The sequence below is a fragment of the Artibeus jamaicensis genome, unplaced genomic scaffold (genome assembly GCF_021234435.1).
Source record: "Artibeus jamaicensis isolate MK-2021 breed Jamaican fruit bat unplaced genomic scaffold, CSHL_Jam_final scaffold_847, whole genome shotgun sequence".
NCBI classification, from domain to species: domain Eukaryota; kingdom Metazoa; phylum Chordata; class Mammalia; order Chiroptera; family Phyllostomidae; genus Artibeus; species Artibeus jamaicensis.
This window is the reverse complement of record NW_026522057.1, coordinates 26,372,675-26,397,001: the sequence shown is the minus strand read 5'-3', so window position 1 is coordinate 26,397,001 and position 24,327 is coordinate 26,372,675. Positions and strand designations below refer to the sequence as shown.

Sequence of the window (24,327 nt, the reverse complement as noted above, 5' to 3'; positions counted from 1 at the left end):
CTGGAAATATTGACCTGAGCCTGAGGCTCAGACCCTGCAGGGCAGGTGAGGTAACCGGTGGTCCTCCTTCACCTCCTGGGCCCTGGCCCTCTGAGTCCTGCCACTTTCTCCCCTCTTTCCAAAGGACAGTCAGGTGCCCGTGGCCTTTCGGATATGCTTGTCCTCTGTACTAACTGGAGGAATTCTCCAGGGAGGGGCGGATTGGAGCAGCAGACACGGAAAGGCCACCTAAGGGCCAGCCAGTGTGGGAGGTGCACGGCGGAGCTTTTGGCCTGAGAAACGGAGTCGAGAGCACGACGGACTCCACCCCCAGGCACGGCACTGGCCGCTTCGTCCACGCCGCATGCAGGGCACTCTTGCCCTCACACTGGCAGTCCCCTACGGACCCCCTTCCTGCCTGTCCTGCCTCGTGGACAGTGGAGGGGGTGCCCCGCCACAGGTGCGGCAGAAGGAGGGTCTGTCCACAAGGGTGGAACATGGTAGACAAGTGCCTTCGGTTCGGCACCAGAGCACAAGGCGCGGTAACCACCCCCCCCTGCCTCGACGGGGTTCTGAGCAGCTCACTCTGGACAGGGGAACAGGGTTCTGGGAAGGAGCTCTGAGGGCCCGACTCCTGGGGATGGGGCTCCTTCGCTCGGGAAGCCCTGCAAACCCTTCCTGTGTCTTCTCGGGAATGTTCTATTCTCGCCTCAGTCCCTCCGCCCCAGGACCACGCAATATGACTGCAGGCAGAATTTTCCTAGCAACCGCCGCATCCAGGATTACATCATACCCTGCACGGCAGCCGAGCTGGTTACCCAACAGATGCTGGCTTTTCCCTGGTGAAGTCTCCCCAGCGCGCCAACCAGTGGGGGGGCGGGAGGGAGACGCCTGGGCTGCAATGAGCAGTGGCGCCCACTCGCCTCTTTCCTGGCCTGTCTTGGGGGCTTTCTCCCAGGCACTGGGGCCTCTGTCCTGAGCTGCAGTCACAGAAAGGGCACTGGCGGCCCCCGGGGGGAATGGACAGTCGGCAGAGGGGAGGGCCCCTGGCTTCCTGGACCCAGCCCGGGCCCACAGCTTCCCGGTGTGTGCATCCAGGCCACACCCTGAGAGTTGGGGAAGGAAGTAACCGCCTCAAGGTCACCCAGGGAGTCTGGTGACCATTTAACAAGACACCTGAGGCAGAGGACTTGCCAGAGTCCAGCCTGTGCCACACTGCCAGCTGGTGGCTCCATCCCCGGCCAGGGTGGGGAAGGCTGGGAACCCACGGCTCTCATTTATAGAGCCGCCCACCCTGCAGCGGGAGCCGTGTGTGGAAAGGGCCCACAGAGCTGCTGCCCGTTCTGGACCCAGTTCTGTCCTTAAAGGGCCCTGCTGATTTCCAGGCCTCCACACAGGGATCTGCTTTCCTTTGGGGCCCAAGAGCAGGGAGGCTCTTCCAGAGCATTCCCTGACCTAGCCTCAGCACCGGCGCCGACACCCATCCTTCCCCACCGGTCTGGCCATGACCCCGGCCGGCCTCTAGGTGTGGACACCCCTTGCCTCTCCTTTTCTCCAACGCATCTGGGCTGGTCACCCCCGGGGGCTGAGCCGCTCTGCCAGTCATCCTGAGTCAAACTGCTGGGGCTGAGAGCCGGGAGGGGCCTCAGAGGGTAGCTGCCGCAGTCCCTCCTTGTCCTTTAGAGGCCAGCATGTGGTGTCCCCCTTGGGTGCCCTCACTGTCATGGAATCGTGGGGCTCAGAACAGGAGGACACTGCACAGAGGCCAGCAGGCCTGGCCCTCTCCTCCAGGCAGCCAGCTAGGTTTCCTCCCCCACGTCACAGCGAGGCCGGGCGCCCCCACGAGTCCTCCCACGAGTCCTCCCGTGCCCACTGTCTGGACCTGGCCCAGAGCTTCTGCCCGCCCACCCCCCTGGACCTGGGTGAGTCCAGGAGCAGGGAATCTGGTCCGTCTGTCTCTCCTGCCCATGCTCACTAACACAGCAGAAGACAAAAGTAGCCAGAACCTGACAAATACATCACAAGGGAAAAAACCACATAGATGCTCATGGTACCTATGGCATGCAAAAATACAGAAAAAAGTACTAGCAAGCTGGAAAAAGCAACACATAGAAATCATTACATACTCTGACCAATGAGATGTATCCCAGGAATGCAAGGTTGGTTTAACATCAGAAAATCAATTAAAGAATTAGAAAAAGGGACAAAAAACATTTAATCATCCAAAAAGACACAGAAAACACATCTGACAAAATTCAACACCTCTCCATGGTCAGAACCTCCAACAGCCCTGGCTGGTGTAGCTCAGTGGACTGAGTGCTGACCTATGAACCTAAGGATCCCGGTTCGATTCCCAGTCAGGGCAGATGCCTGGGTTGCAGGCCAGCTCCCAGCAGGGGGCACACAAGAGACAACCACACATTGATATTTCTCTCCCTCTCTCCTTCCCTTCTCCTCTACAGAGAAATTTAAAATTCTTTTTAAAAGAAAGAAAAAAACCCTTTGTTTAAAAAAAAAAACAAACCCTCCAATACACCAGGAGTAGAAGGAACTTAGAAGGAACTTCTGCAGCCTGGGAAAGGGCATTCACCAGAAACCACAGCTGTTATCACACTTAATGACGAGAGACTGGGTGCTCTTCCCCCTCAAGGTCAGGAGGAAGAGGAGGAAGTCTGAGATCTCACGTTTCCACTCAATGTTGTGTTGAAAGTTCTATCCGGGGCAATCCAGCAAGGAAAAGAAATAAAAGGCACGCAAATTGGAAAAGAAGAAGTAAAACTACATTTGTAGATGACCCGGATCTCACATATAAAAAACCCTAAGGAACCCAATTAAAAAAAATTATTAGAACTAACACACAAGTTAAAGTTACATGGTATAGGATCAATATACAAAATTATTTGTATTTCTATACACTACCAATGAATACTCTGACAATAAACTTAGAAAAACAATTTTCGAACCAGACAATCGAGGTTCGATTCCCAGTCAGGACACATACCAGGGTTGCAGGCCGGTTCCCTGCAGGCCAGTACCCAGCAGGGGACGCATGAAAGGCAACCATACATTGATGTTTCTCTCCCTCTCTCCTTCCCTTCCCCTCTAAAGATAAATAAATAAAATCTTAAACAAAAAAACAAAAAAACAACAACAAAAAAAACAATTTCACTTACCATAGCATCAAAATTAATAAATTTAGTAAAAATAAATTTAACCAATGTACAAAATTTGTACTCTAAAATATATAAAACATCATTGCTCAAAACATTGCTGAAAAAATTCAAAACAGCCCTGGCTGGTGTAGCTCAGTAGACTGAGCACAGGCCTGTGCAGCAAAGGGTTGCCTGTTCGATTCCCAGTCAGGGCACATGCCTGGGTTGCAGGCCAGTTCCCAGTGGGGGGGCGTGTGAGAGGCAACCACACATTGATGTTTCTCTCCCACTCTTTCTCCTTCCCTTCACCTCTTTCTAAAAACTAAATATATATATATATATATATATATATATATATATATATATATATATATATTTTTAAAAGAGTAAAAAAAAATTCAAACAATTCCTATCAAAATCTCAGCTCCCCTTTTTTTGTTTTCAAAAATTGACAAGCTGTTCTTAAAATTCATATGAAGATACTAGAATCCAGAATTGTCAAAACAACCATGAGAAAGGACAAAGTTGGATTCACACTTTCGGGGTTTAAAACTCACCACAAAGCCCTGACTGGTCTGGCTCAGTGCGCCGGGCGTCCCCCTGCAAACCCAGAGATCGCCAGGTGATTCCCACGCGGGGCCCACACCTGGGTTGCAGGCCGGGTTACAGGTGAGAGCCCATGCGAGGGGCAACTGGTCGCTGTCTCTCTCCCTCTATCACTCCCATCATTTCCCTCTCTCTAAAACGAACGAAATAAAATCTTTAGAAAACTTACTGTGAAGCTGCGGTAAACAAGACCGAGCGGCATAAGGACATGAGGACAGACGCGCAGATGGACGGAACAGAACTGAGAGATCAGAAGTGGCCCCTCCTATTCATGCCGGTCAAGTTCTCACAGGGGTGCCATGGTGACTCGGCGGGAAAGAAGTGGACAAATGGTGCTGGAATAACTGGACATCCACATGCACAGGAGGAAACTGGGCCCTCGACTCGCGCCACATTAAAAGGTTAACCGAAAATGCCCCGGCAACCTACACACGCGGGCTAGTGTTACAACACCCTTGAAAAGAACATAGGAGTGAATCTCCGTGACCTTGGGTCAGGGAGGGGTTGCTTAGACACAATACTCAAAGCAAAGCCAGATAAAGTAGAAAGCCAGATAATTTGGGCTTCATCCAAGTTAGAAACTTCTTGTGCTTTAAAGGGAACTATAAAAAGAGTGGAAAGAGTGGAGCGGGAGGAAGTGTGTGCAATGCGTACATCTGGTGAGGGGCTGGTGTCTGAAATTTTAAATAAGAACTCAATAATTATAAAAAGTGAAACAACTGAACTTTGAAAACGAGCAAAGAGCCTGAATAGACATGTGAGTGGCCAACAGGCACGGGATGCACATCACCAGTTGTCATGGAAACGCAAACTCAAACCACAGTGAGGCCCCACTTCCCACCCACTAGGGCGGCAGGAAGCAAACAGGGAGGCAGTAACAAGTATCAGCAAGGACGTGGAGAGACCAGAACCCTCCATCGCTGGTGGCAATGGCAAGTGGCCAGCGCCCGAACCGGTCCCCACCCACAGCCTTCCCATCCCAGCTGACCGCTCCTCCCTTCTCTGGTCCAGGCTCAGGTCAAAAACCCTGGGGTCTTCCTGATCGCCCCATTCCTGTCCCCTCTCCACACACGACACATCAGCAAGTCCTGTTGACTCTACCTGTACAGTAGAACCTGAATACCGTACATCCTCACCGTTCCCCCTGCCACCGCCCCAGTTCACACCCCCCCACTAGTCTTTCAGCACTTTCTGTTCCTAGACCCCCACCCAACTGCTGGCCCCAACAGTCCGTTTTCCACACAGCAGTCAGAAGGAAGTTCTTAGAAACACAGGTCAGACTGGCCATTCCTTTGTTCAAAACTCTCCAAAGGCATCTTATTGCAAGGCATCTTGTTCCATTCGGAGTAAACTCCAGCTCTACACAGCGAGCTGGATGCCTGCACAACCCCTCGCCCCCCACTGCGCCCCCCCACCACAGGGGCTCCTGGCCGGCCTCCAGGCACAAGGACTTGCACCCCAGGGCCTTTGCACTTGCGGCTTCCTCTGCCTCAACGCTCTTCCCCAAGTCTATCTCACAGCTCTTGTCCTCTATGCCAGTCTCTGCAACCCGCCCCCTGGAGGTTCCCCTACCCTGACCACCACTGCTGAAATGGCACCTCGAGTCAGCCAGGCCATGGCGGCCAGCATCAGAATGACTCCACGGTGACGTGTTGACGTGACCTTGTTTTCCCACTGGGAAGAACATTCCATAGGGCTCTATCTCGCTCACGCGCACATTCATAGGCCCAGGGAAATCCCCCAGGGCACAGGAGGAGCTGTGTTTTGGACCCTGTGAGCTCAGAGACAGAAAGCAGCTCAGCGCCTCAGAGGCAGCCGTGCAGGACACAAACCCCGAGTCCACCCACGCCCGCACTGCCATGCCCTCTGGAGAGGGAGCGACTGATTTCCGGTCTCCCCGAGCAACGTGGCTGCTCAGGCCTCCAGCCAGAGACGGCCAATACGTCCACCCCCGTCAGAAGAGAACCAAACGCTGGACTGAGAAAACACATCGGAGCAGCCCTAGAGTGCCCTGGAGAAAACTCAGCATGGAGCCCAGAGCGTCACCCTGGGAGCAGCAGCTCTGCCCCCAGAGGCCTGTCCCTGTCCCCACGCCCCGCCCAGGCCCACTGCCTGCTGGACACCTCCCTGGTCCCAGGCTGGCCTGCCATGGAAAGCAGGGCCGAGGCACTGGCGAGGCGCAGCTCTGAACGGAGGCAGGGCACCCTGCAGGCCGTCCCAGCCCCCGCCCAAGGCCGGCTTTGCCCCTTTCACAGAGTCCAGTCAAGTGACTGGAGACGGAAAAATGACAAATATGCAGGAGCTTAAAAAAGGGAAGCTGGCCCCCAGCTGGGGGCGGGAGCCAGACAATAGGGTCACTGGTCCGTGCGCGAGCTCCGGATGAATTCACAACAGCAGCATGGAAAGCCCAGCTCAGGCTGTGCACAGCAGCACCACCCTTGGCCCGGCCCAGGTCCCGGCTGCCCCAAGGGAGGCTGCCCGGGGCCACCAGGGAGCCCGGCTCCCTCGGAGGTGCTGGGGCGCAGGGGGCAGTGTGGTTTGGAGAAAGCCCCCGAGGCATGAGATGCGGCCCCAGCATCTGCACAGCCTGGCTCGACATTTGAGGCTCTAAGTTAAAGTCTTTGCAAAAAGGTCTGGTACATCACCTCAGGTCTTGTCTGTTTCTGGAATTGTCAGACGTACTTTTACAGGCTGTGTGGTTACAGCTGGGTCAGTGATGGTGGGTGAGAAAGGACAGAAAGAGGGACAGGGAGGCGGCCTTGACCCTGAGGCCGAAGGGTGGAGTGAGGGCACTTGAGGTCTGTTCCTCAGACCTGGCTGAGAAAGCCTCCTGGAGTCTCGCCCTCGCCCACAGATAAGGGACTACTACTCCCAGAAGTGGCACCTGCCATGGATGGGGGCGCCCACATCACCCAGTCTGGAGCCATGGGCTCCTCTAAGCCCAGCCCCCCACAACCACGGGCTCTGGGGACAGGAAGCTCCCTGAACCCCCTGTAACCCTCACTGGCCAGGTCTTCCCAGAACTACCCCAGGGCCAGACATGTTGGGGCAGGGATCTCCTGACCTGCTCTCCCAAAGGGGCCTAACACCTTCCCAAGGAGGGTAAACCACTGGGGCCGAGAAACTCAGGGATACATCCCTGAAATCGCAGCCTCCAAACTCCCACACCACTCACTACAGGTGGGGGATGGCAAAGGGCATCAAGCCTGGCTAGGCGCTCAAAGCCATCCAGGGAACCCGGATGGCCAGACCTGGACACCCTCCATGCCCCGGGCCGTGGGCCAGAGAGGAAACATGACCACATGCTCCTTCTCTGACCATGTGATTTTGGTGGTGGTACCTCTTTACCCAGTGACCTTCTGGTCATTGTCACTGGCTATACCAACTAGAGTCTGCTACCCAGCTGAGCAAAACTGCAGTGACTCAGCCACCAGCTCTGGGGAGGTGAGCCAGGCAGCAGGGCCCCTGGAAAAGCAGGTCGCAGACCCTGTGCCAAGGGGGAACGCTTCCCCAGAGAGGAGGCTTGAACGCCACCCTGGACTAGGCGTCCCCCCAGACAAACGCCAAGCGCTGGGCAGCATCCCTGCTTTCAGCAGGCAAAGCCTAGGAGCCCAGGGTTCTATACATCTCAGCTCTGATGCCCAAAACTCCCGAGGGGATGGATTTACCCAGAGATAGCAAGACACTGGTTGCCATGGGGACAGTAGCTCTGATCCACCGAGGTCTTCACAGCCAAAGCGGGCCTCCAGGCTTGGTGGCACCTACTGGCCTCCCCGGTGACAACGGTCACCAGGCACCCAGGCTGCTGGAAGGTGAGGCACCTGGGCGGAGCATGGAGCTGGCTCCCAGCAGGCTGTGGGGCCTCCTGACCTGCTGCTCGGGCTGCCTCTGTGGGTGCTGGTACCCCGAGCCCAGCTCTGGGCCGGACCACGCCTAGTGTGGGATGGGGGGGGGGTCTTCTGCCGTCTCCCACCCGGGAAGGGTTCCAGCCCTTCCTGGGCCAGAACCAGAGGTGGAGTTGAGCAACTGGACTGTGCTTCAGCACATTCTTCCTCCTTTCTGGGGTTTGTGGGTTTTTTTGTAATTCAAGTTATCACATACCAAGTCTTTTTGGTTGATTTTTCTGTTAGATTCAACGTATGTGTGAATTTTCCGGCTCCGTTTTGAAGTTTTTAGGTTACAGGTAATTCTCATGTAAGTGTTGATTAAAGTTAAAGAAGATTAGCTTCCCATCCCACAGAGTGGGATTCTCCCGGGGCCTGACCATCATTTCGGTCCAGTTTGTCACCTCGGGGGCCTCTGGGAGAAGTCTTGGTCCATGTGCAGGTCCAACAAACCCCCGCTCTGTGTCCGAAGCTGGACACAGTGCAGACCCTGGCCCCACGGGGGTTCTGACGTAATGTATGACTGGGGACACTGCTCAGGAGCCAGAGGAGGGGCTGCGCCGGCCTGAAAGAGGCCCGGGAGGACTGCATGGAGGAGGTGAGAGGACGGAAAGGTGTCTGAGAGGATTCCAGGACCCGCACTGGCTGCAGAATGGGCAGGATGGTGCCAGCACCTGTGCGGAGAGCCGCTGAGAGGGTCCAGTGGGGCCATCGGCTGTGAAGCGACATGGGTGGGCCACCCCCTGCGAGCTCCTGGCTCCCTGCGGCTTTGCCCGTGGCCACAGCTACTTTACCAAGGTTCCAGCGTAGCCCGAGACCAAAGGACCTATTTTAGGCTCTCTGGCAGCGTGCCTTCAGCCAGCAGCCTTGGCTTCCGAGGGGCAAAGCCAGCAAAGCCCTGAGAGAGCCCAGCTGGCTCCAGGCTGTAGGGGACCTTCCCTGGAAAGTCTCCTACAGAAAAGTGTGATCAGGCGGAGGCCAGAACAGGTGGGTGGAGCTGCCGAGCCAGTAAAGCAGCTCCCAGGCCAAGGAGAGGGGAAGAGAAGGGACAAGAGCTTCCTTAGCAAAACGGGCCATGTCGAGATGGGTCTCTTACAGCCCCAGAACACCTGGACAGGGGCCTCTACAAAGCAGCACTCAAGGATGACAGTTCTGCAGGTGACTGGCTATGGGGGGGCCTCTGCAAAGTACATTGGGGACCCGGGACTGGCACTGGCTGGGTGCCCTGTCCCCTGTGTGGTGCCGGGGCAGGAAGACACTGGTCCTCTCAGAGAACCAGCACCTTCGAAACTACAGGGCCCAAAACAACAGCAGTGGTAGACTCTTCCCAATTTTTTCTGTGCCCTCCTAAAATTCCATGTTAACTGCCCAAATCCCCACTGTCTGTTAAGTAAAATGCTGCTTTGCTTAAAAATGCACATGGCCTGCGAGCTGCTCCTAGAGTTTACCTTAAAGCAAAGGAAGATTTACACACAGGGTGTGCAACGCACGGCCCACCCAGGCCCCACACTGACGGGCTCTGTCCCTCCACCTTTGGCTCGTCGCTTTGCCTCTCCGGCCTGTCATTTCATCCTGAATGTGGGCCAGGGACAGCGCCCGCCTCACAGGCCTGGCACGAGGATCCACCGGGAAAACTCTGGACAAGAAACTGGGCTCAGAGGAGGACCGCAGTGAATGTCTGCTGTTATCGTGATTAACAGCGAAAATGAGAAACGAATGTGGAACAATAAAGGATGGGAGAAAAAAGATACATAGATGTATACGGCAGGGCCATACGGCTGCACATTCTGCAATTGCTAAAATGTTTTCCTGAAAGTTGTTGAAGAACATTGTAAAATTATCATAAGTAAAAAATAAGTGGATGTTCACATGGATAGTAGAATGTTTACAGTGTACGGTCCCGACTTTATGATGGAACTAGGTGCGTGTTTTAAAGACGGACAGGAAATTAAACTTAAGGTAACAGAGGTTACAGTTACGTCCCAGGATCTGGTCCTTGAAGCTTCTCGGCAGCTTCTCTCTCCCTGGTTTTCTCCGATGACTGTGCCTTACTTTATGGCCAGGACAAAGGGTCAGCTTGTACGACAGGGAGGGGAGCACTGGCAGGGACAGGCCGGGATGGACATTCCGTCCCGCCGGTTTCGGAAGCTGCAGCCAGGCCTTCTCGGCAAGGTGCCCTTCCTGGAGAAGCACCAATTTCCTTCGGGTCAAAGTCAGCTCTGCCTGGCCACCGTCAGGGGCCAGGGGAGAGTGCTCAGAGGGTTGGCTCCGAGGCTCTGCCTGTCTGGGCCCCACAAATACAAGGAGCTCAGAGCTGGTCGGGAGATAGAAGAGGAGACAGTGTGGGAGCAGCACAGCCCAGGAATACGTGTGATGGAAACTACAGGAGCGCCTGGCCTGCGGGGGCGGAGGAGTCCAGTGCACAGGCAGAGGGCGTGATGCGCATGGCCTGAGGCAGGAGCTAAAAGCCATTCACTGTGCTGTTCATGGTGCTTGAGGTCCCTGTGTTGCAGGTGGGCAGGGGGTCTTGCTTGTCATGCTAAGGGGGCTATTCTATCCCGAAGCAGAAGAGAGCCACTGAAAGGGTTTGAGTCAGGAAGAGACCTGCGGATGTGGCCTTCAAAAGTCCCCCTGGCCGTGGGTAGAAAGTGCGCGGTGGGGGCAGTAAGAAGTCAAGGCGCCGGTGAGCAGCTGTTGCAGCAAAAGAGACAAGAACCAACCTGGGCCCAGACCACAGCGGGGGTTCCCACCGCAATGGAGGACGAAGCAGATCTCAGGAGCATTAGGCGGGAGGCTCAAAAGGCTCGGTACTAACTAGGTACGTGGGGATGAGAGGAGGACACGGGGTACGGGGGTGGCATGTGTGTCACTACAGAGGATGCAGGTGAGGAAGGTTGTGACCCTGGGGCTGCTGAGTGGGAGACATCAGTGTGAGGCCACAGCGCTGCCCACGGAGCTCTGGGGTCGGCAGCGGGGGCTGGGCTGCGAGTGCACACCTGCTGAAGTCGCCGCACTGGTGAGCTCCCAGAGAGAGTGCATGAGGCTGAGCAGCGTGGAGAGGCCCAAGGTGGGGGAGACCAGCGTGATGAAGGGAAAGAGGCTGTTCGCTGGGGGCGTGAGCAGAGAGAGGTGGAAATTTAGGGGAGGGGAGAGAGAGAGAGATGTGTGCATCATGCAAGACAAGGAACGAAAATGAAAAGCAGGGCTTCCGGAGGCATGCCCACCGTTCAGTTCAGTACTGGGGTGCGGCTGGAGCTCTCTGCTGGAACTGTTTAGTGAGCCCCGGGGGGGGAGGGCCCACGTGCTAGGGTCTCCAGCACCTGCCTGGACCCAGCAGATTCTCGACACAAGTTTGGCAAGGGCGGAAGGGGGAGGAAGGAGGCCAGGAGAACAAGTGTGGGGTGCAGCATCAGATTGCAGTGGGTGAGGAATGCCACAGAGAGGAAGTGCGTGTGGGTCTGGAGGTTGTGGGTAGGACCCCAAGATTAAAGCAAGTACTGGTCCACGGTGGGTCAGGTGGCCTCAGGCCCCCTGCCGAGGGGAGCTGGAACAGCAATAGGTTGCAGGCATCCCGGAGGGAGTGTGGGCATATGCTGAGAGACAGCGCCACCTGGTGGCAGGAGGCACTCACACCAGGCTTCTGCTCCCAGGTCTTTGGGGGTCTTTCGTGCAGGGGTGCCCTGCACTGGAAGCAGTGAGCCAGAACTCTTGCTACCTGGGCAGCTCTGGAACCTCTGACAGCAGCATGCCCTGTGGCAGCAGCTGAGGTTGTCTCTGCCAACGCAAAAGTAGGCAGACTAGAATATTAGCTGACTGTCACTTGGTAAGGACAGAAACGTAAGGTTCTGCCCTTGGGCTTGCACCTGGGAGCACCGAGGGAGAGACTAGACCTGCTGCTCTTTGGTTGTTCTTGTGTGTTTTTAGCACCTTTGGGTCCACAGAGAATAACAGCACGTGCGTGAAGCTCTTCCAGGCTCAGCTGCCAGCCTATCTCCAGCTCAGGGTCCACAGGAATTCGTGGGGCTTTCTGCAGAACATGCCTTCCCATGAGGTGACCACGCAGGTGAGGGGCAGCCTGCAGGGCACCCAGCAGTGGAGAACTGCACCCGCCACCAGCCTCCCGGGTCAGCACCAGAAGCCTGCTTCCCGGAGAGAGGCGTGTGTGAGGCTGGCCCGGCTGGCCCAAGGACACCCTGCACTCCGAAGGGCCCAGACCCTGGGACCCACACGGTCCCACCCATACAGTTGTGGCTCGCTCCTGACTGCTGAGCAGTTTCAGGCCAGGTGAGGTCAATGTGACCTCCTTAAACCACTCCCAAGAGCTCATTTGTATTCTCAGTTGTTGCTTTAGCTGAGCAAGATAAAGAGTTCTCACAAAAATACTTTTTGAAACTTCTCTTATTACAAAAGAAATGGATATGCAATGTAAAAAAAAATCAGTTTAACAAAAACATGTGACTTGTAAAGTGGAAGTCCCTTATATGGTTTTACACTCTATCAAAATTTTCTATGAACAGCCTGTGTATTTTTCTTCAGCTTTTTTTGTACACACACATGCGTGAGTGTGGGGGGAGGGGTGTCTGTGCTGTTTTCCATGCTGACATATGGTTGTACAGCTTACCTTGATTTTTCCATTAAGAGCATTCAACTGCAGGTATTCCTATCCCACGCCCCTGCCCCCCAGCTCAAATTCAGGTTAACTCAGTGACCCCAGACCAGGGTAGGAGGACAGATAAGGGGCCAGGGACACAGAACTGTGAGGGTTTCAGGGAGAGATGGTTCAGCTGCTGGGGAGAAGGGCCTGGGCTAGAAATCCAGGTCAGCCTAGGAGAGAAGTGTGCTCCCGGAAAACACGCCAGGAGGGGCAGGGGCCGACTGCACACCCCTTGTCTCCCTCCCAGCTCCGCCCACAGTGCAGCTGGCACAGAACAGGCGGCCCAATGGCGAGCGACTGTTGAGCCGCTGGGACGTCCTGTACGTTTCTGCTGAGTTAGGTGCATGGGCCTGGTCACACCCAGCGTCAGAGCTTGGGAACTGGGCCCTGAGCCAGGGCAGAGCCCTGTGACATCCAGGAGAACAAGGGCAACTCCAAGACAAGCAGCCCTGTGGGCCAGACCTGCTCTTTCCCTTGGCCTCAAGGATGGGCACACGCACCCCCAGCACTCTGCCTGCAGAGCCCCCACCCACCCAGCGGACGTGTCTACACTATTTCATAACCAATGGTTCAAACTAAGTGCAATAAGAACAAAAGAAAGTAACTAGAAGGCGCTGGTCAGGAAACTGGGCTGAAGAATCAGGATAAGCCTTCCAGAAAGGAGGACCCCCAGCAGCCTCGGCCACTCCAGAACACAGGGACGGGCCCAAGACCCAGGTCCGGAGTCAGGCTGCAGGTCTGCACCCTGTGCCCCCTGGTAACTGGCTGCACGACCAAGGGCAGTGACTTGTTGCATCTGAACTCCAGTTGCCTTGCCAGCTTATTGCAAGTAATACAAACAGTAGTGATCTGCAATTAAATGAAATGCATCAAGCACTTAGCACATGCTCTAGATAACACACGCAGATGCCACCCACTACCACTACTGTGCTTGGGTGAGGACACCCAAAAAAGAAATAACTCCCAAGGGCACACAGTGGGCCTCCCGGCTGGGCACAGCCAGGAGCACCCCAGCCACTGGGTAGCCTGTCCCCAGGCCTAGCACACAAGGCCAGGTTCACTAACCCTGGACAAGGTGCTGGGGGGGCAGGGGGCAGGCCAAAGGCTGAGGGATGCAACCATCAGAGCCTCTGTAGTGAAGGGGCCCCCAGATGCCTCCATTTCTTGCCTCCCCCAGGCCTAGAGACAGACCCCACCAGGCTGAGACCAGGCAGGAGGCACCCGGGGGCCCCTTGGCTTGATGTAGCCGCTACTTAGGGCTCAGCTCCGAGGGTGGGAGAGGGCTGTGGCCCTCCTTGTTTCTCACGGACCCCCATCTGGAAGGGCTGCAGCCATGCTTCCGGGAAGGGTGTGGCCGGCCGCAGGCGGCGGACTCACCCTGGTCGATGGAGTGCTGTGGCAGCTGGCTCAGCTGGCTGTTGACGACCCCCGCGTAGGTGCGCAGGAACTCCTCCTCGCTGGCCGTCAGCTGCGAGGGCGAGAGAGCTGCAGGTGAGGGGCGAGCCACCGCTTCTGAAGGCACCTGCCAAGGCCTGCTCGATCCCCGGGAGGCGCCTCCTCCTCTGTTCCCTGGAGATTTGACCCCTCGGTCACGGAGCGAGCACCCCTTCCACCCCGGAAACGGCCCACGGGGCCTTTGCCACTCAGAGCAGAGGCTGGACTCGAGGGCAACACAGGGTTACCAGGCAGATGCAGGCCCAGCTTGGGGGAGTGCTCCTGCACGTCTGCTGCCCTCCCGGTGCCTGTCCTGCCCAGTGCCCCTCGGACGGGCCCTGGGAGAGGAGGCTGGGCTGGGAGAGCAGACGGAGGGAAGGTCGGGTGTCAGAACTCTCACCCCCCTGGCCCGGAGGGAGGAAGACTGCCCCGCCAGTGCTCCTGGGACTCACACACTGGACTCTGTGCCCCATGAACCAGCCACAGAGCCAAAGCGCAGGCTCAGCATCCCCCTTCCCTGACTGCAGCTGCCACGGGCAGCGGCTACAGCCTCTGCTCTGCCCGCACCGGCACCCTCCCTGGGGGCTGTGGCTCGACACCCCACAGGCACTCACGTTTGACCCCATCTTCCTCAGCATGAGCAGCACCCGGACCTTCTGCTGAATGTACATCTCCTCCGGACTCTTCCCGGGAGCCCCCTCGCGGTTCATCCCCTGGCCAGCTCTGGGATCCTGTGGAGCAAGGAGAGACATGAGCGGGTGTCAGGGCCAGGTGGAGACAGGCCAGGCAGCCCACCGTGCAGCAAGGTCTCACTTCTGAGAGCCCAGAGCTGGGGGTGAGGTTCCTGCTGCCCCTCACTCCCAGTCACCCCAACAGGACTCATCCCTGGACCCACAGCAGGCGCTGGCGCCCCCTCTGTGTGAAGAGCTGCCAGGCCCAGGGAGCCCGAGCTGGCCGGCCTGCTGGCCGGCTCTACCTTCTGGCCACCCCCGCAGCAAGGCTCCTGCTATGAGCCACAAGCGATGTGCTACACGACCCCCAAAGTGTCCCAGATTTTCAAAGCAAGCAACTCTCCCCAGGAGCAAAAGTGTGGTCAGAGGCAGCTGGCCAGGGCCTGTGCTGGAGACACTGTGAGATCAGCACCCAGCCCCCAAACCCCAAGGCAGCGCTCTCAGCCAAAGCCCCTGACGTGTTCAAGAGGCCGGCTCCTGGGCTGGGCTCCAAGGAGTCCCTCGATGGGGACAGGAGGGCCCAGGACGGTGGGGCCGAGGCGCTCGTCCATGGTCCCTGTCGCTACCCCCCAAGCCCACCCCGTCTGTCTGAGGGTGGCTCCTGTGGTGGCAGCTGCGTCCAGGTGCAGTGAGGACCCCACCTGCAGCAAGGTCCCCGGAGAGAAGTCCCAGGGTTTCCCCTCCGGGAGGAGCCGGCGGAAAGGAAGCCAGGCGTGGAGGGATTTAGATTACATATTTGTAACTCCTGGATGAGTCAGAAATAACGCAGCAGCTGGTGGGGGTGGAGCCTCAGCGGCCCCGTGCCAAGGAGCTTCGCTCGGAGGACCGAGGGAACTGAGCTGGTGGGCCAAGAACACTCCTCACACCGTCCATCCCTCAGGGTCCAGCAAGCCCTGGACCAGCAGGCTCTCCCAGGCAGGGTGGCTGTTCTGGGGAGGGCAGCTCTCGGTGCAGCCTCAGAAATGTGCCAGAGCCCTGACCTGCAGCTTCCCTGCTGCTCCCCTGTCAACCACCCAGTCCCCGTAGCCTAACAGAGGCCCTGGCCCTAAAAGCCCACACAGTAGGCCCACAGCCGGCACGTTGGGGCTTCAGTAGGGGCTCTATGCCTGATGTGACGTGGTCCCCTTTCAGGGCCTTCCCTTCTGCCACCAGAGCCCCAGGCTCCCTAGTCTACTGTCTGCTCCTGTCCCCTCCTCCGGGAGCAGTAAAGGGTCTAACTAACAACTGGTGCCTGGGCAAGGGCGGGAAGGTGCCGCAAGGCTGCTCCTGGACCAGAGGCCGCCCTGCCACCCCAGGGCCCGGTGCGGGGGGTGCAGGGGACAACCCTGACCCCCCAGCACAGCTGCATGGGAAAGCTCAGCACTGGGGCTCCAGTTCTCACACTGGCCCCTTCTCGCTGCCTCCCCGCCCCACCCCACCAGAAGGGTCTCTAAAAAAAACCCAGAACACAGGGCCCTACTCCCCACCCCACCTACCCCCAAATGCATCGCACAGTCTCACCAGGACCCCACGAGGCCCTCACGGTCCGCCCTGCCTCCCCCTCCTCACTCCTCCCCTCGCTGCTCTGCCTTCCTGGCCCCCATCTGTTTCTGGAACCTGCCGAGAAGCTCTTTTCCCAGCAGCCTTTGCACCGAGTGTCCCCTGCATCTGGAACTGAATCCTTCATCTCACTCAAAGATGCCTTCCCAGGAAGCCTCTCCCCGCAGCCCGGCCACAGCAGCACCGGCACCACCCCCTCGGCCCTCTCAGTCACGCAGCCCTGACTTGTCCCAATTTCCTAAAAGCACCACGTTGGGGCACTTGCTGTTGTCTCCTCCCGGCCTGATGGGAGGGCCGGCACCTGTGCTCTGCTTCCCCGTCTTCCTGCGGCCCCAGCCAGTGCCTGAGGCCGGAGGGACGTGGCCCTGCGGGCTGAATGCAGTATGGAGACTATACTGCCTGTGCTGTCAAAACGTCCTCATCCCCACCACACCCACACCAATTCAGGGCCAAACGTCATCGTGCTGAAAGGGACCAAAGGGCCTGACCGGGCTCCAGAACTGGACAGAGCTTTCCTGAAGGACCCGTGCTCCCACGTGGTCTGTGCGCTGTGGGCTGTTGTGCTCTCCAGGGGCTGAAATGCCCCGTGAAGCCTCCCAACGGGGAGTTAGGGCTTCCTGCTTCCAGGTGCAGAATCTTCCAATTCTCTCTCCCCGTGATGGTGTGGAAGACAAGTGACCATCCACTAGGTGTCGCTAGAAACTAAAGAACCAGTGCACCAGTGGCAACCCCTCCCCTCCTGCAAAAGGTCCATCAGGATCTAGTCATTCATTGGGGGGCCCAGCTCTCCTGGACGCCGCACACCCCAGGAGCTGGGAGCCCCTTCCTCACTGTGCTTCCCGGGCAGCCAGGCCTCCTCCAACGGACCAGCAGGCTGAGCCAGCAGGGCTGTGTGTGTGCACGCACACCCATGAGTCATTTCACACGTGGCCTATTTTCCAGAGTTCTACTCCGTCCAACATCTTACCCCCGGTGCCCCGAACACATCAGTGTTGCCTATTATCTTCCACCGCTGCAGCCTGTCCCCTGGAACCTCCCACTCTCACATGGTGTCGCTAAATGGGGGCTCACGGGGCTTTGTGGGTGCCTGAACCCTCTCTGGGGCCAGGTCACTCCCAGGTCAGCCCACTTTCCCAGCCTCTGCTGGTGCTTATCTGGTTCTTTTTGCTCCAGGGAAGATTCTTGTCAGAAGATTCTTATCATTTCCAAAAAGGATAATCTTCCAGCTCCCACCAGAGCCGATTCCACCCTGTCTCCCGGCAGAGGGCACACCTGGGGCTGGGGCTGGGTCACCACGTGGCCAGTGAGCGCCCCTCTGTCCCCCGAGCTCACATCTGGGTGGGCTAGGGCTTCACAGCTGGTTTACAAAATTTCTCCACAGAATCGGCACCGAGGGTGTCAGAGGGAAGAAAACGAATAGTTGAAGAGAAGAGAATGAATCGTGATGACCCAAACGACAGGCATTTTGGTCTCTGGTATGCTGCGAGGGTGCTCAAGTATGTTTGGATTTGCTGCCTATCTGAGCAAACGCGCTATTAAATTTTCATCACAGTGCTGACAAGCATCAGATTATCTTTGTCTGAGAATTCCTGTTCTGCCCTGTAGGGATCAAGAACTTGTCTCCATTAAAATGTGTTTAAATTACCTAAGTCCAAACTGCAACCAATTCAAACACACCAACTATTCATCCTGTCCTCCTCCATTAGGGCCAAAGGTGACGATGTTTCTCAATGACGGTCCCCCCGCCAGCCCCACGCAGGTCCCGGCACCCAACGTGGTGGCATTTCCATTCTAAATCCAAAGAAAAATCTGTGTTAACTGCCCAAGTCAGAAACGAACTTGCTCCCTCTCTTAACACATAACATTCTGGAAGCTAACTAGGGAAAAGCACAGATGAGCTAAGGAGCAGAAGATGGAAAGAAACACACAATGATCAACCACCCAAATGAACAGCAAAGGCAGAGAGGCCTGCGGCTACATATCGTGCTATAGATAAAAGTGGAGGTGATTGCAGGAAATTACACCCGACTGGGACAAATGCAATGGAGAGAAACTGACGTACCTGCATTCACTGCAGACACACGGCGTACCCTCCCCCCGAACCCCACACACTCCTACGGGTTTCAAGCCTGCATCTCCGGGGGGAGGAAGGCCGGATGGTAATGGACCGTGAGGAAGGGGCTCACGACCACAAGGACGGATCTGAAGGGACAAACGGGCCCATGGCCTGAGAGGCCCCACTGCGTTTTCTGGGAGATGTCCTGCCCATCTCTGCAGGGACCTGACCTCTATGAGCACTAGCACTAGCACAAGCACGAGACCCCCTCTGAAGCAGCCGATCTCACTGCAGAAGGAGGGGAGGCAGCGGGGAGGGACGGGGCGAGCAGCACCGCTGAGCGCAGCCGAGGCCCGCAAACCCATTCTGATAAACAGCGTCGGAAGCTGGCTTCCCTCTGCCAGGCACCCATGGCCCTGAGTACAAACACAGCTCCCTGCACTGACTTTTATTTATAAAGTGAAGCTAACGCTGTTTGATCACCCACATTTACACAAGTTGAAATACACATCTACGCCGGGGTGATCCTGTACCCACTGGGAAAACACTGAGTGACCTCAGGCCCGGCCAGGCAGTGGGGGTCCCAGAGCCACACAAGCCACATTTGCCCTATGGGTCCCAACATGTCCTTTGTTTTGTCCATTTTTAAAATGTGACATTTTAAATGCTCACGTTCTAAAATGTACGTTTACATCTGTGTGATGTTTACGCTGCGCATAGATACAACGCCATATAACTGTGCTATTCACAGAACCTCCACCAAATGTGAGCCCAGAGACTGCACACATCCTAACAGACTAGAAGCAACCAGCAGGGCCGCTGGGTTCGCCGCAGGAACCCACCCATCTGCAGATGCGAGCTCTGTTAGGGGCGATGGAGATGCACTGACCTCCCCCTCGGCCTGTGAGCCTGCACCCCCGGCCCCTCCTGGACACTAATCTGTGGCCGAGTTGCCAGACAGCCTCCCCTGGGGTCCTTACCTGCTTGTGGAAATCAGCTTCAGGAGGACAGGTGCTCAACCGTGACGGGCGGGCTGAGGCCGGGGAGAAATAGGAGGGTGCGGCCCTGTGGAGACACAGAACACGGTCATGGGAGGAGCCGGGAGGGCCCGGCGGCTGCCAGAGTCCCACTGGCTGCCAGAGTCCCACGGGGAGCACACGCCCCGTGCTGACAGATACAGAACTGCGGGCCGGGCGCTACGGCAACGGGCTCTGCTGCAGTCCAGAAATACCTGTGTGTCTGGCCGGCCCAGGAAACCTGCACCAACACCTCTGGGGTAAGGTGCTGACTGCAGCTGTGTTCGCCTGTCATTTCCGGCCGAAGCAGGTCACCTGCACCCCCTCCCCTTGGGTTAGTCACTGAGGCCAGTTGAGAGCTGCGCTGGAGATGGTGCGGAGCGGAGTGAGTCACTCTGGGACGGGCGGGTCCCGCACCTGCGCGAGCAGGCACACCTACCAAACCCAACCGGAGCCAGGCCCAGGTACCTGGGCGCTCCGCCTGCTCTGCGCTTAGACGTGCATGTGGTCTGTGCTTGATGCATGTAAACATGAACTAACACACACACCACACAACTGCTGGCCTGGCCACAAGTCCGCTCATGCCAAACACGCCCCTTCCAGGAACCCGAATGCTGTGTCTTCCTGTCTTTTTCCTTCCCCCACACAACCACACCGCCCAGGCTCTCCGCAGGGTGCTTTGCCGGAGGCATGGACCAAGGAAAGCCACGGGTGGGAGCAAGGGGCAGGCAGGCCTGGGCCCCCGAGGAGACCTGGGCAGACCTGGCGGCTGCCTGACCACCTCCTCAGCCGTGGCACACAGACCACGGAGCCCCTGGGTTAAAGGTGGCCTCCCAGCTCTCGGCCATCATGGCAGGGCTCTGAGGATAATACCCGAGGAGAAACCTGTTTTGTGAGAGACACAGGACCGAGGGAGCTTTGGAATGCTCTGTCTTCCACGATTTCTGCGAAGAAGCCTGCTCGCTCACCCAAGGGGCCGAGGAAAAAGTGTTTGCCATAAAAAGTGAGATTTCAAAAGCCTCCCCTACAGGTGGACATGACTCTGGCCTCCAGGTGTCTGTCCTGCGCACACCCGGCCCTGGGATGGACAAGCCACCAGCTGCCACCGCCACCTCTCCCGGCTCAGGCTACCCCCGTGGGGACGACGTTCATAGTGGTTATTGCTCTTATTCCTTTAGGTATCAAAGCATCCAAATGCCAAGGGCCCCACCCAAGTCCCCACATTCCTTCAAAATGAGATGAAAAGAGACAACTTCCTCCCACTTCCAAGGGGCTTTAACTCCGTCACCCACCACATGAGCCTGCTGCGTCTGCAGGGCTCAGGCCCTTGCAAGGAGCAGAGAGGAAGTTTGTTTTCATGACTTTGAGGAAAAGGAAGTGGGAGGGTAGCGAGCAGGGGAGGGGGCAGCAGGAGGCCATGAAGGCCTTTGTGAGACCCCAACCTTGACCTCTGAGGAAAGGGCAGCCACCATGGCCTTGTCTGACTTGGGGTGGAGCAGGGCCACCCCGACTTGAAAGATGAGGGGGTGAGAGCAGGAGTGGGGAGACCAGCAAGGAAGCCGTGGCAGAAATTCAGGCAAAAGGCAGGCAGAAGCAGTGGAGCGCCGAGCAGCAGGACATCAGGGGGGCCGACGAGCCTGGTGTGGGGGCGAGAGGAGGGGCGTGTGAGGGCGACTCCCAGGTGTGCGGACTGAGCGGCCGCAGGTGCGTTCCTATCAACAGAGATAGGGAGCCACTGAGGGAAAAGACCGGGAGTTAGACTTTAGGCAACTTGGAGCCTTCCCATCTCTAGGCCTCAGTCTATTTGTCTACAGATTGGGGGTGACCATGGCACCGCCTCAGGTGCTGGCTGCAAATGAAGGGAGGTAACACACAAAGAAAGCACCAGGCTTAGGGCAAACTCTCAGTAAATACTAGTTACTGTTACTAGAGGTGAGAGCAGAAGGCAACATAGACGATATAAGTAAAAGATACTTTTGTTACAGGATGGGGGTAAAATGGAATAAACAATAAGAATTCAAAGCTTTAAAATAGCCCAGCTTCCTTCTCTCCCTTCTTGTCTCCCAGTTTACCCATCAGCTCCGCACTAACTGGGAGGAATGATGAGGGGTGAAGAGCTACTGGGGAGCACAGGACCTCACCTCCACGCTGTCTACATGCTGCCCCGAGTCCTGGCTTCTCAGCCTCTGGCACTACTGACGGTTTGGGCTGGACGCCGGTCTGTGGGGTAGGATATCTGGCAGACCCCTGGGCCTTACCTAATACAGTCCTGTTGCGGTCAGCACCAGGCCTGGATACGACACGGTCCCCTAAGGGTACAATGAAGCCAAAAAATTCCTTGTCACCGGGCGACACTGTCGCCCTTGTAATCACACACATACCGCGGCATTGCAAATGCCTGCAGTGTCAGTACAGTGACTGGCTGCAACAGGTCTGCAGCCTTGGAGCTATGGGGGACAGTCTGTCACCCCCAAATGTGTCTGTCTGGCATGAGGATTATTTTAGGCTGATTCATTTTAAGAAACGGCAAACGTGGGAGAAGTTCTGAAAGCCAAGTAGAAGTTGAAGTTACTCTTTATAAAATACATTCACAGCTATTTGTAAGGGAAATCTCCATTTGTACCAGGAAGAGGGGGTGACCTTATCTCCAGAAACTGTCCTCAGTGCGGAGGACTTCAATCTGCAGGGCAGCCTTACCCCAGGTTGCCGAGCTCTCCCGGTTCCTCCCACGACCGACACCCACACTGCCAACACCTTCTTTGGTCTCCAGCTGAAGGTGGTATTTTAGGTGGTGGCTCCCACCATTTGGTAAGTTACTCAGCTTTCCTAGGTCTCTCCCATGTATACAGAAAACATACATGTTATTAAATGTGTTTGTTTTCTTCCTTCTTCTTTTAAAAAAAGGTTTTATTTACTTTTGGAGAGAAGGGAAGGGAGGGAGAAAGGGAGAGAAACATTAATGTGCAGAAGACACATTGATGGGTTGCTTCTTGCACGCCCCCTGCTGGGGACCTGGCCCACATCCAAGGCGTGTGCCCTGACTGGGAATTGAACCAGCAAGCCCTCGGTCCACAGGCTGGCGGCCAATCCACTGGACCACACCAGCCAGGGCTTTTTCTTGTTAATCCGTCTGTTGCTACAGAGATGTCTCAGCCAAGAACCCAGAAGGGTAGAGGGAAAATTATTTTTCCTCCCCTCCAGGGCAACGGGCTACACCATACAGCCCAGGTGGTTAGTGGGCTGGACCATCTAGGTTTGCACAAGTGCGCTCTGATATTCCCACAATCGGATCTCCTACTGATGCAGACTGCACTCCCATCGTGATGCAGTGTGTGGCACAGATGCCAGTAGCGCCACCCCCTTGGCTGTGACAACTGAGGCTGAAAAGGGCATTCTAAGGAGCGTCAGCACACGGGGGACCTGATCATAAATCCCTAGATGGAGAGGTCACAGCGGGGAGTTGAGCCTCAGGCCTATCACTTGTTCAGCGTACCTTCACCTCCAGCGAGCCCTGTCCGGCATTTCTGTGTGCCTAGGCCACACCCCCCTCAAGAAGGCACAGGATCTGGGGACTGTCCTGTAACCCGGTCCCCACCTTGCTTTCTCCCACACGCACGTGCAACTCCCCTTGCTTTCCCTCCTTAGTTCCAAAAGCGTAGAATAAACTGCAGACTGTTACTCGAGGAGGAACTTTTCTCAGGCCATTGAGATCCTGCTTCCGGCCGTGTCCTCCTCTGTTTGGCTCTAACACATTTCTATAAAGGTTTTCCACACATTGGGTCGTTCGGACATGGACACCACCAAGCGTGTCTCCAAGATGCTGTCACATGTCCCCTACGAGGCAAAGTCACTCCTGGTTGTGATGGCCACTGTAAAGAAATAGCTGGCACATTTTCCAGCTCACTATTGGCCAGGCCGATAGTTCTGGCCAATAGTGAAGGGTTGTTCTTAACCCTTCACTTATGTGAATCCCTTCAGTCTCTGCTACAAGCTTTTACAGGTGAGGACACAGAGATGCAGAGAATAACTCGCCTGTGACCACCCTGCTAGGGGGTCCTTCTCCTAGGGACCCCCTCGGGCGCAGGAGTCGCACCAGAACTGGCCGAGCTCTCCCCCTGCCCTCCAGTACACAACCGAGTGGACAGAAATGAGCTCAGAGCCAGGAAGAGGGAGGTGCGACTGAGGCCTGATCTGCAGCTCTGGCTGGAAGGCCCATTCGGGGCAGCACCTTGGGTCCCCTAGCGACATCAAAACTGGGGCACCAGAGAGGATTTCCACACGTTCTGCTCTCAGTAATTAAACTGCAGCCTCCCGACTCTCGGGCCTCAGGAGCAGCAGCCTTAATTAATAAATTCCACATTCAGCCTCCCCAGCCCGGGGCCAGGCCCGGTATTCTCGAACCATGCGCCAGCAGCCTGAGCAAAGCAGGTCTCACTCATGCCGGCTCTGTGAGTCAGGGCGTTTGCAGGAGGCGGCACCATTCTCGGGGGATGAGCTCGGGAGAAGGAATTTGTCCTGAGGTCGCCAACCCCAATTCGGACCTGATCCAGAGCCCCTTCCCGCCCTCTGGGGCCAGGCAGTGGTAGTCACTGTGGGTGCTCAGCATTCTCTAAGGGCCGGGCACCGCGTCGGTCACGTTGGGCACACTGTCCTCGCAACAAGCCTGCAGGGTAAGAACTGTTCCCATTTTAAAGACCAGGCGACTGAGGCTCAGGGAAGGTAAATAACCTGTCCAAGGCCACGGGGCTCACAAGTGGCCGAGCCCGGATTCAAATCCACGCTCTTGCTCCATCTTGTTAGCTCCTTCTGGCTCAGAAATTTACAAATGCATTAGTTAAATTTTAATTGAAATTAAAATGAAAATCCTCCCTGACCAGGCATGGCTCCGTTGGTTGGGCACTACCCCGCAAAGTGAGAGGTCACAGGTTTGATTCCCGGTCAGGGCACACGCCTGGGTTGCGGGAATGGTTTCCTGTTGGGGTGGGTGAGAGAGGCAGTCGATCCATGATTCTCTCGCACATCAATGTTCCTCTCCCTCTCTTCCTTCCTCCCTTCCCCTCTCTCTAAAAAAAATTAAATCTTAAAAAAAAATTTTAATAAAAACTCACTTTACAGAAAGAAAGCAAGCCAGAGCCCCAAACAACTAGCAATCAAAATGAGATAAGGCCCTCGGCTGGTGTAGCTCAATGGATTGAGCGCAGGCCTGCGAACCAAAGGATTTCGGTTTGATTCCCAGTCAGGGCATATGCCTGGGTTGCAGGCCAGTTCCCAGCAAG

The 24,327-nt window shown here is 56.5% G+C and overlaps 1 protein-coding gene across 4 annotated transcripts in view; it reads right to left on the bottom strand.

Moving 5' to 3' along the window:
* CTNNBIP1 (catenin beta interacting protein 1) overlaps positions 1 to 24,327 on the bottom strand; it is a 42,979-nt gene that overhangs the window by 2,949 nt on the left and 15,703 nt on the right. For 2 of the 4 annotated variants that reach the window (XM_053660611.1, XM_037165708.2), the window contains 3 exons: positions 19,016 to 19,100; positions 14,324 to 14,440; positions 13,653 to 13,743 (listed from right to left, as the gene is read on the bottom strand). In XM_053660611.1, coding sequence (XP_053516586.1) covers positions 13,653 to 13,743; positions 14,324 to 14,419 — 187 coding nt within the window. In that variant the 5' untranslated portion in view covers positions 14,420 to 14,440; positions 19,016 to 19,100. Of the gene's footprint in view, positions 1 to 12,022; positions 13,125 to 13,652; positions 13,744 to 14,323; positions 14,441 to 15,081; positions 15,151 to 19,015; positions 19,101 to 24,327 lie in introns of those variants that run through there. The other 2 variants (XM_053660610.1, XM_037165707.2) reach the window with 2 other exon arrangements.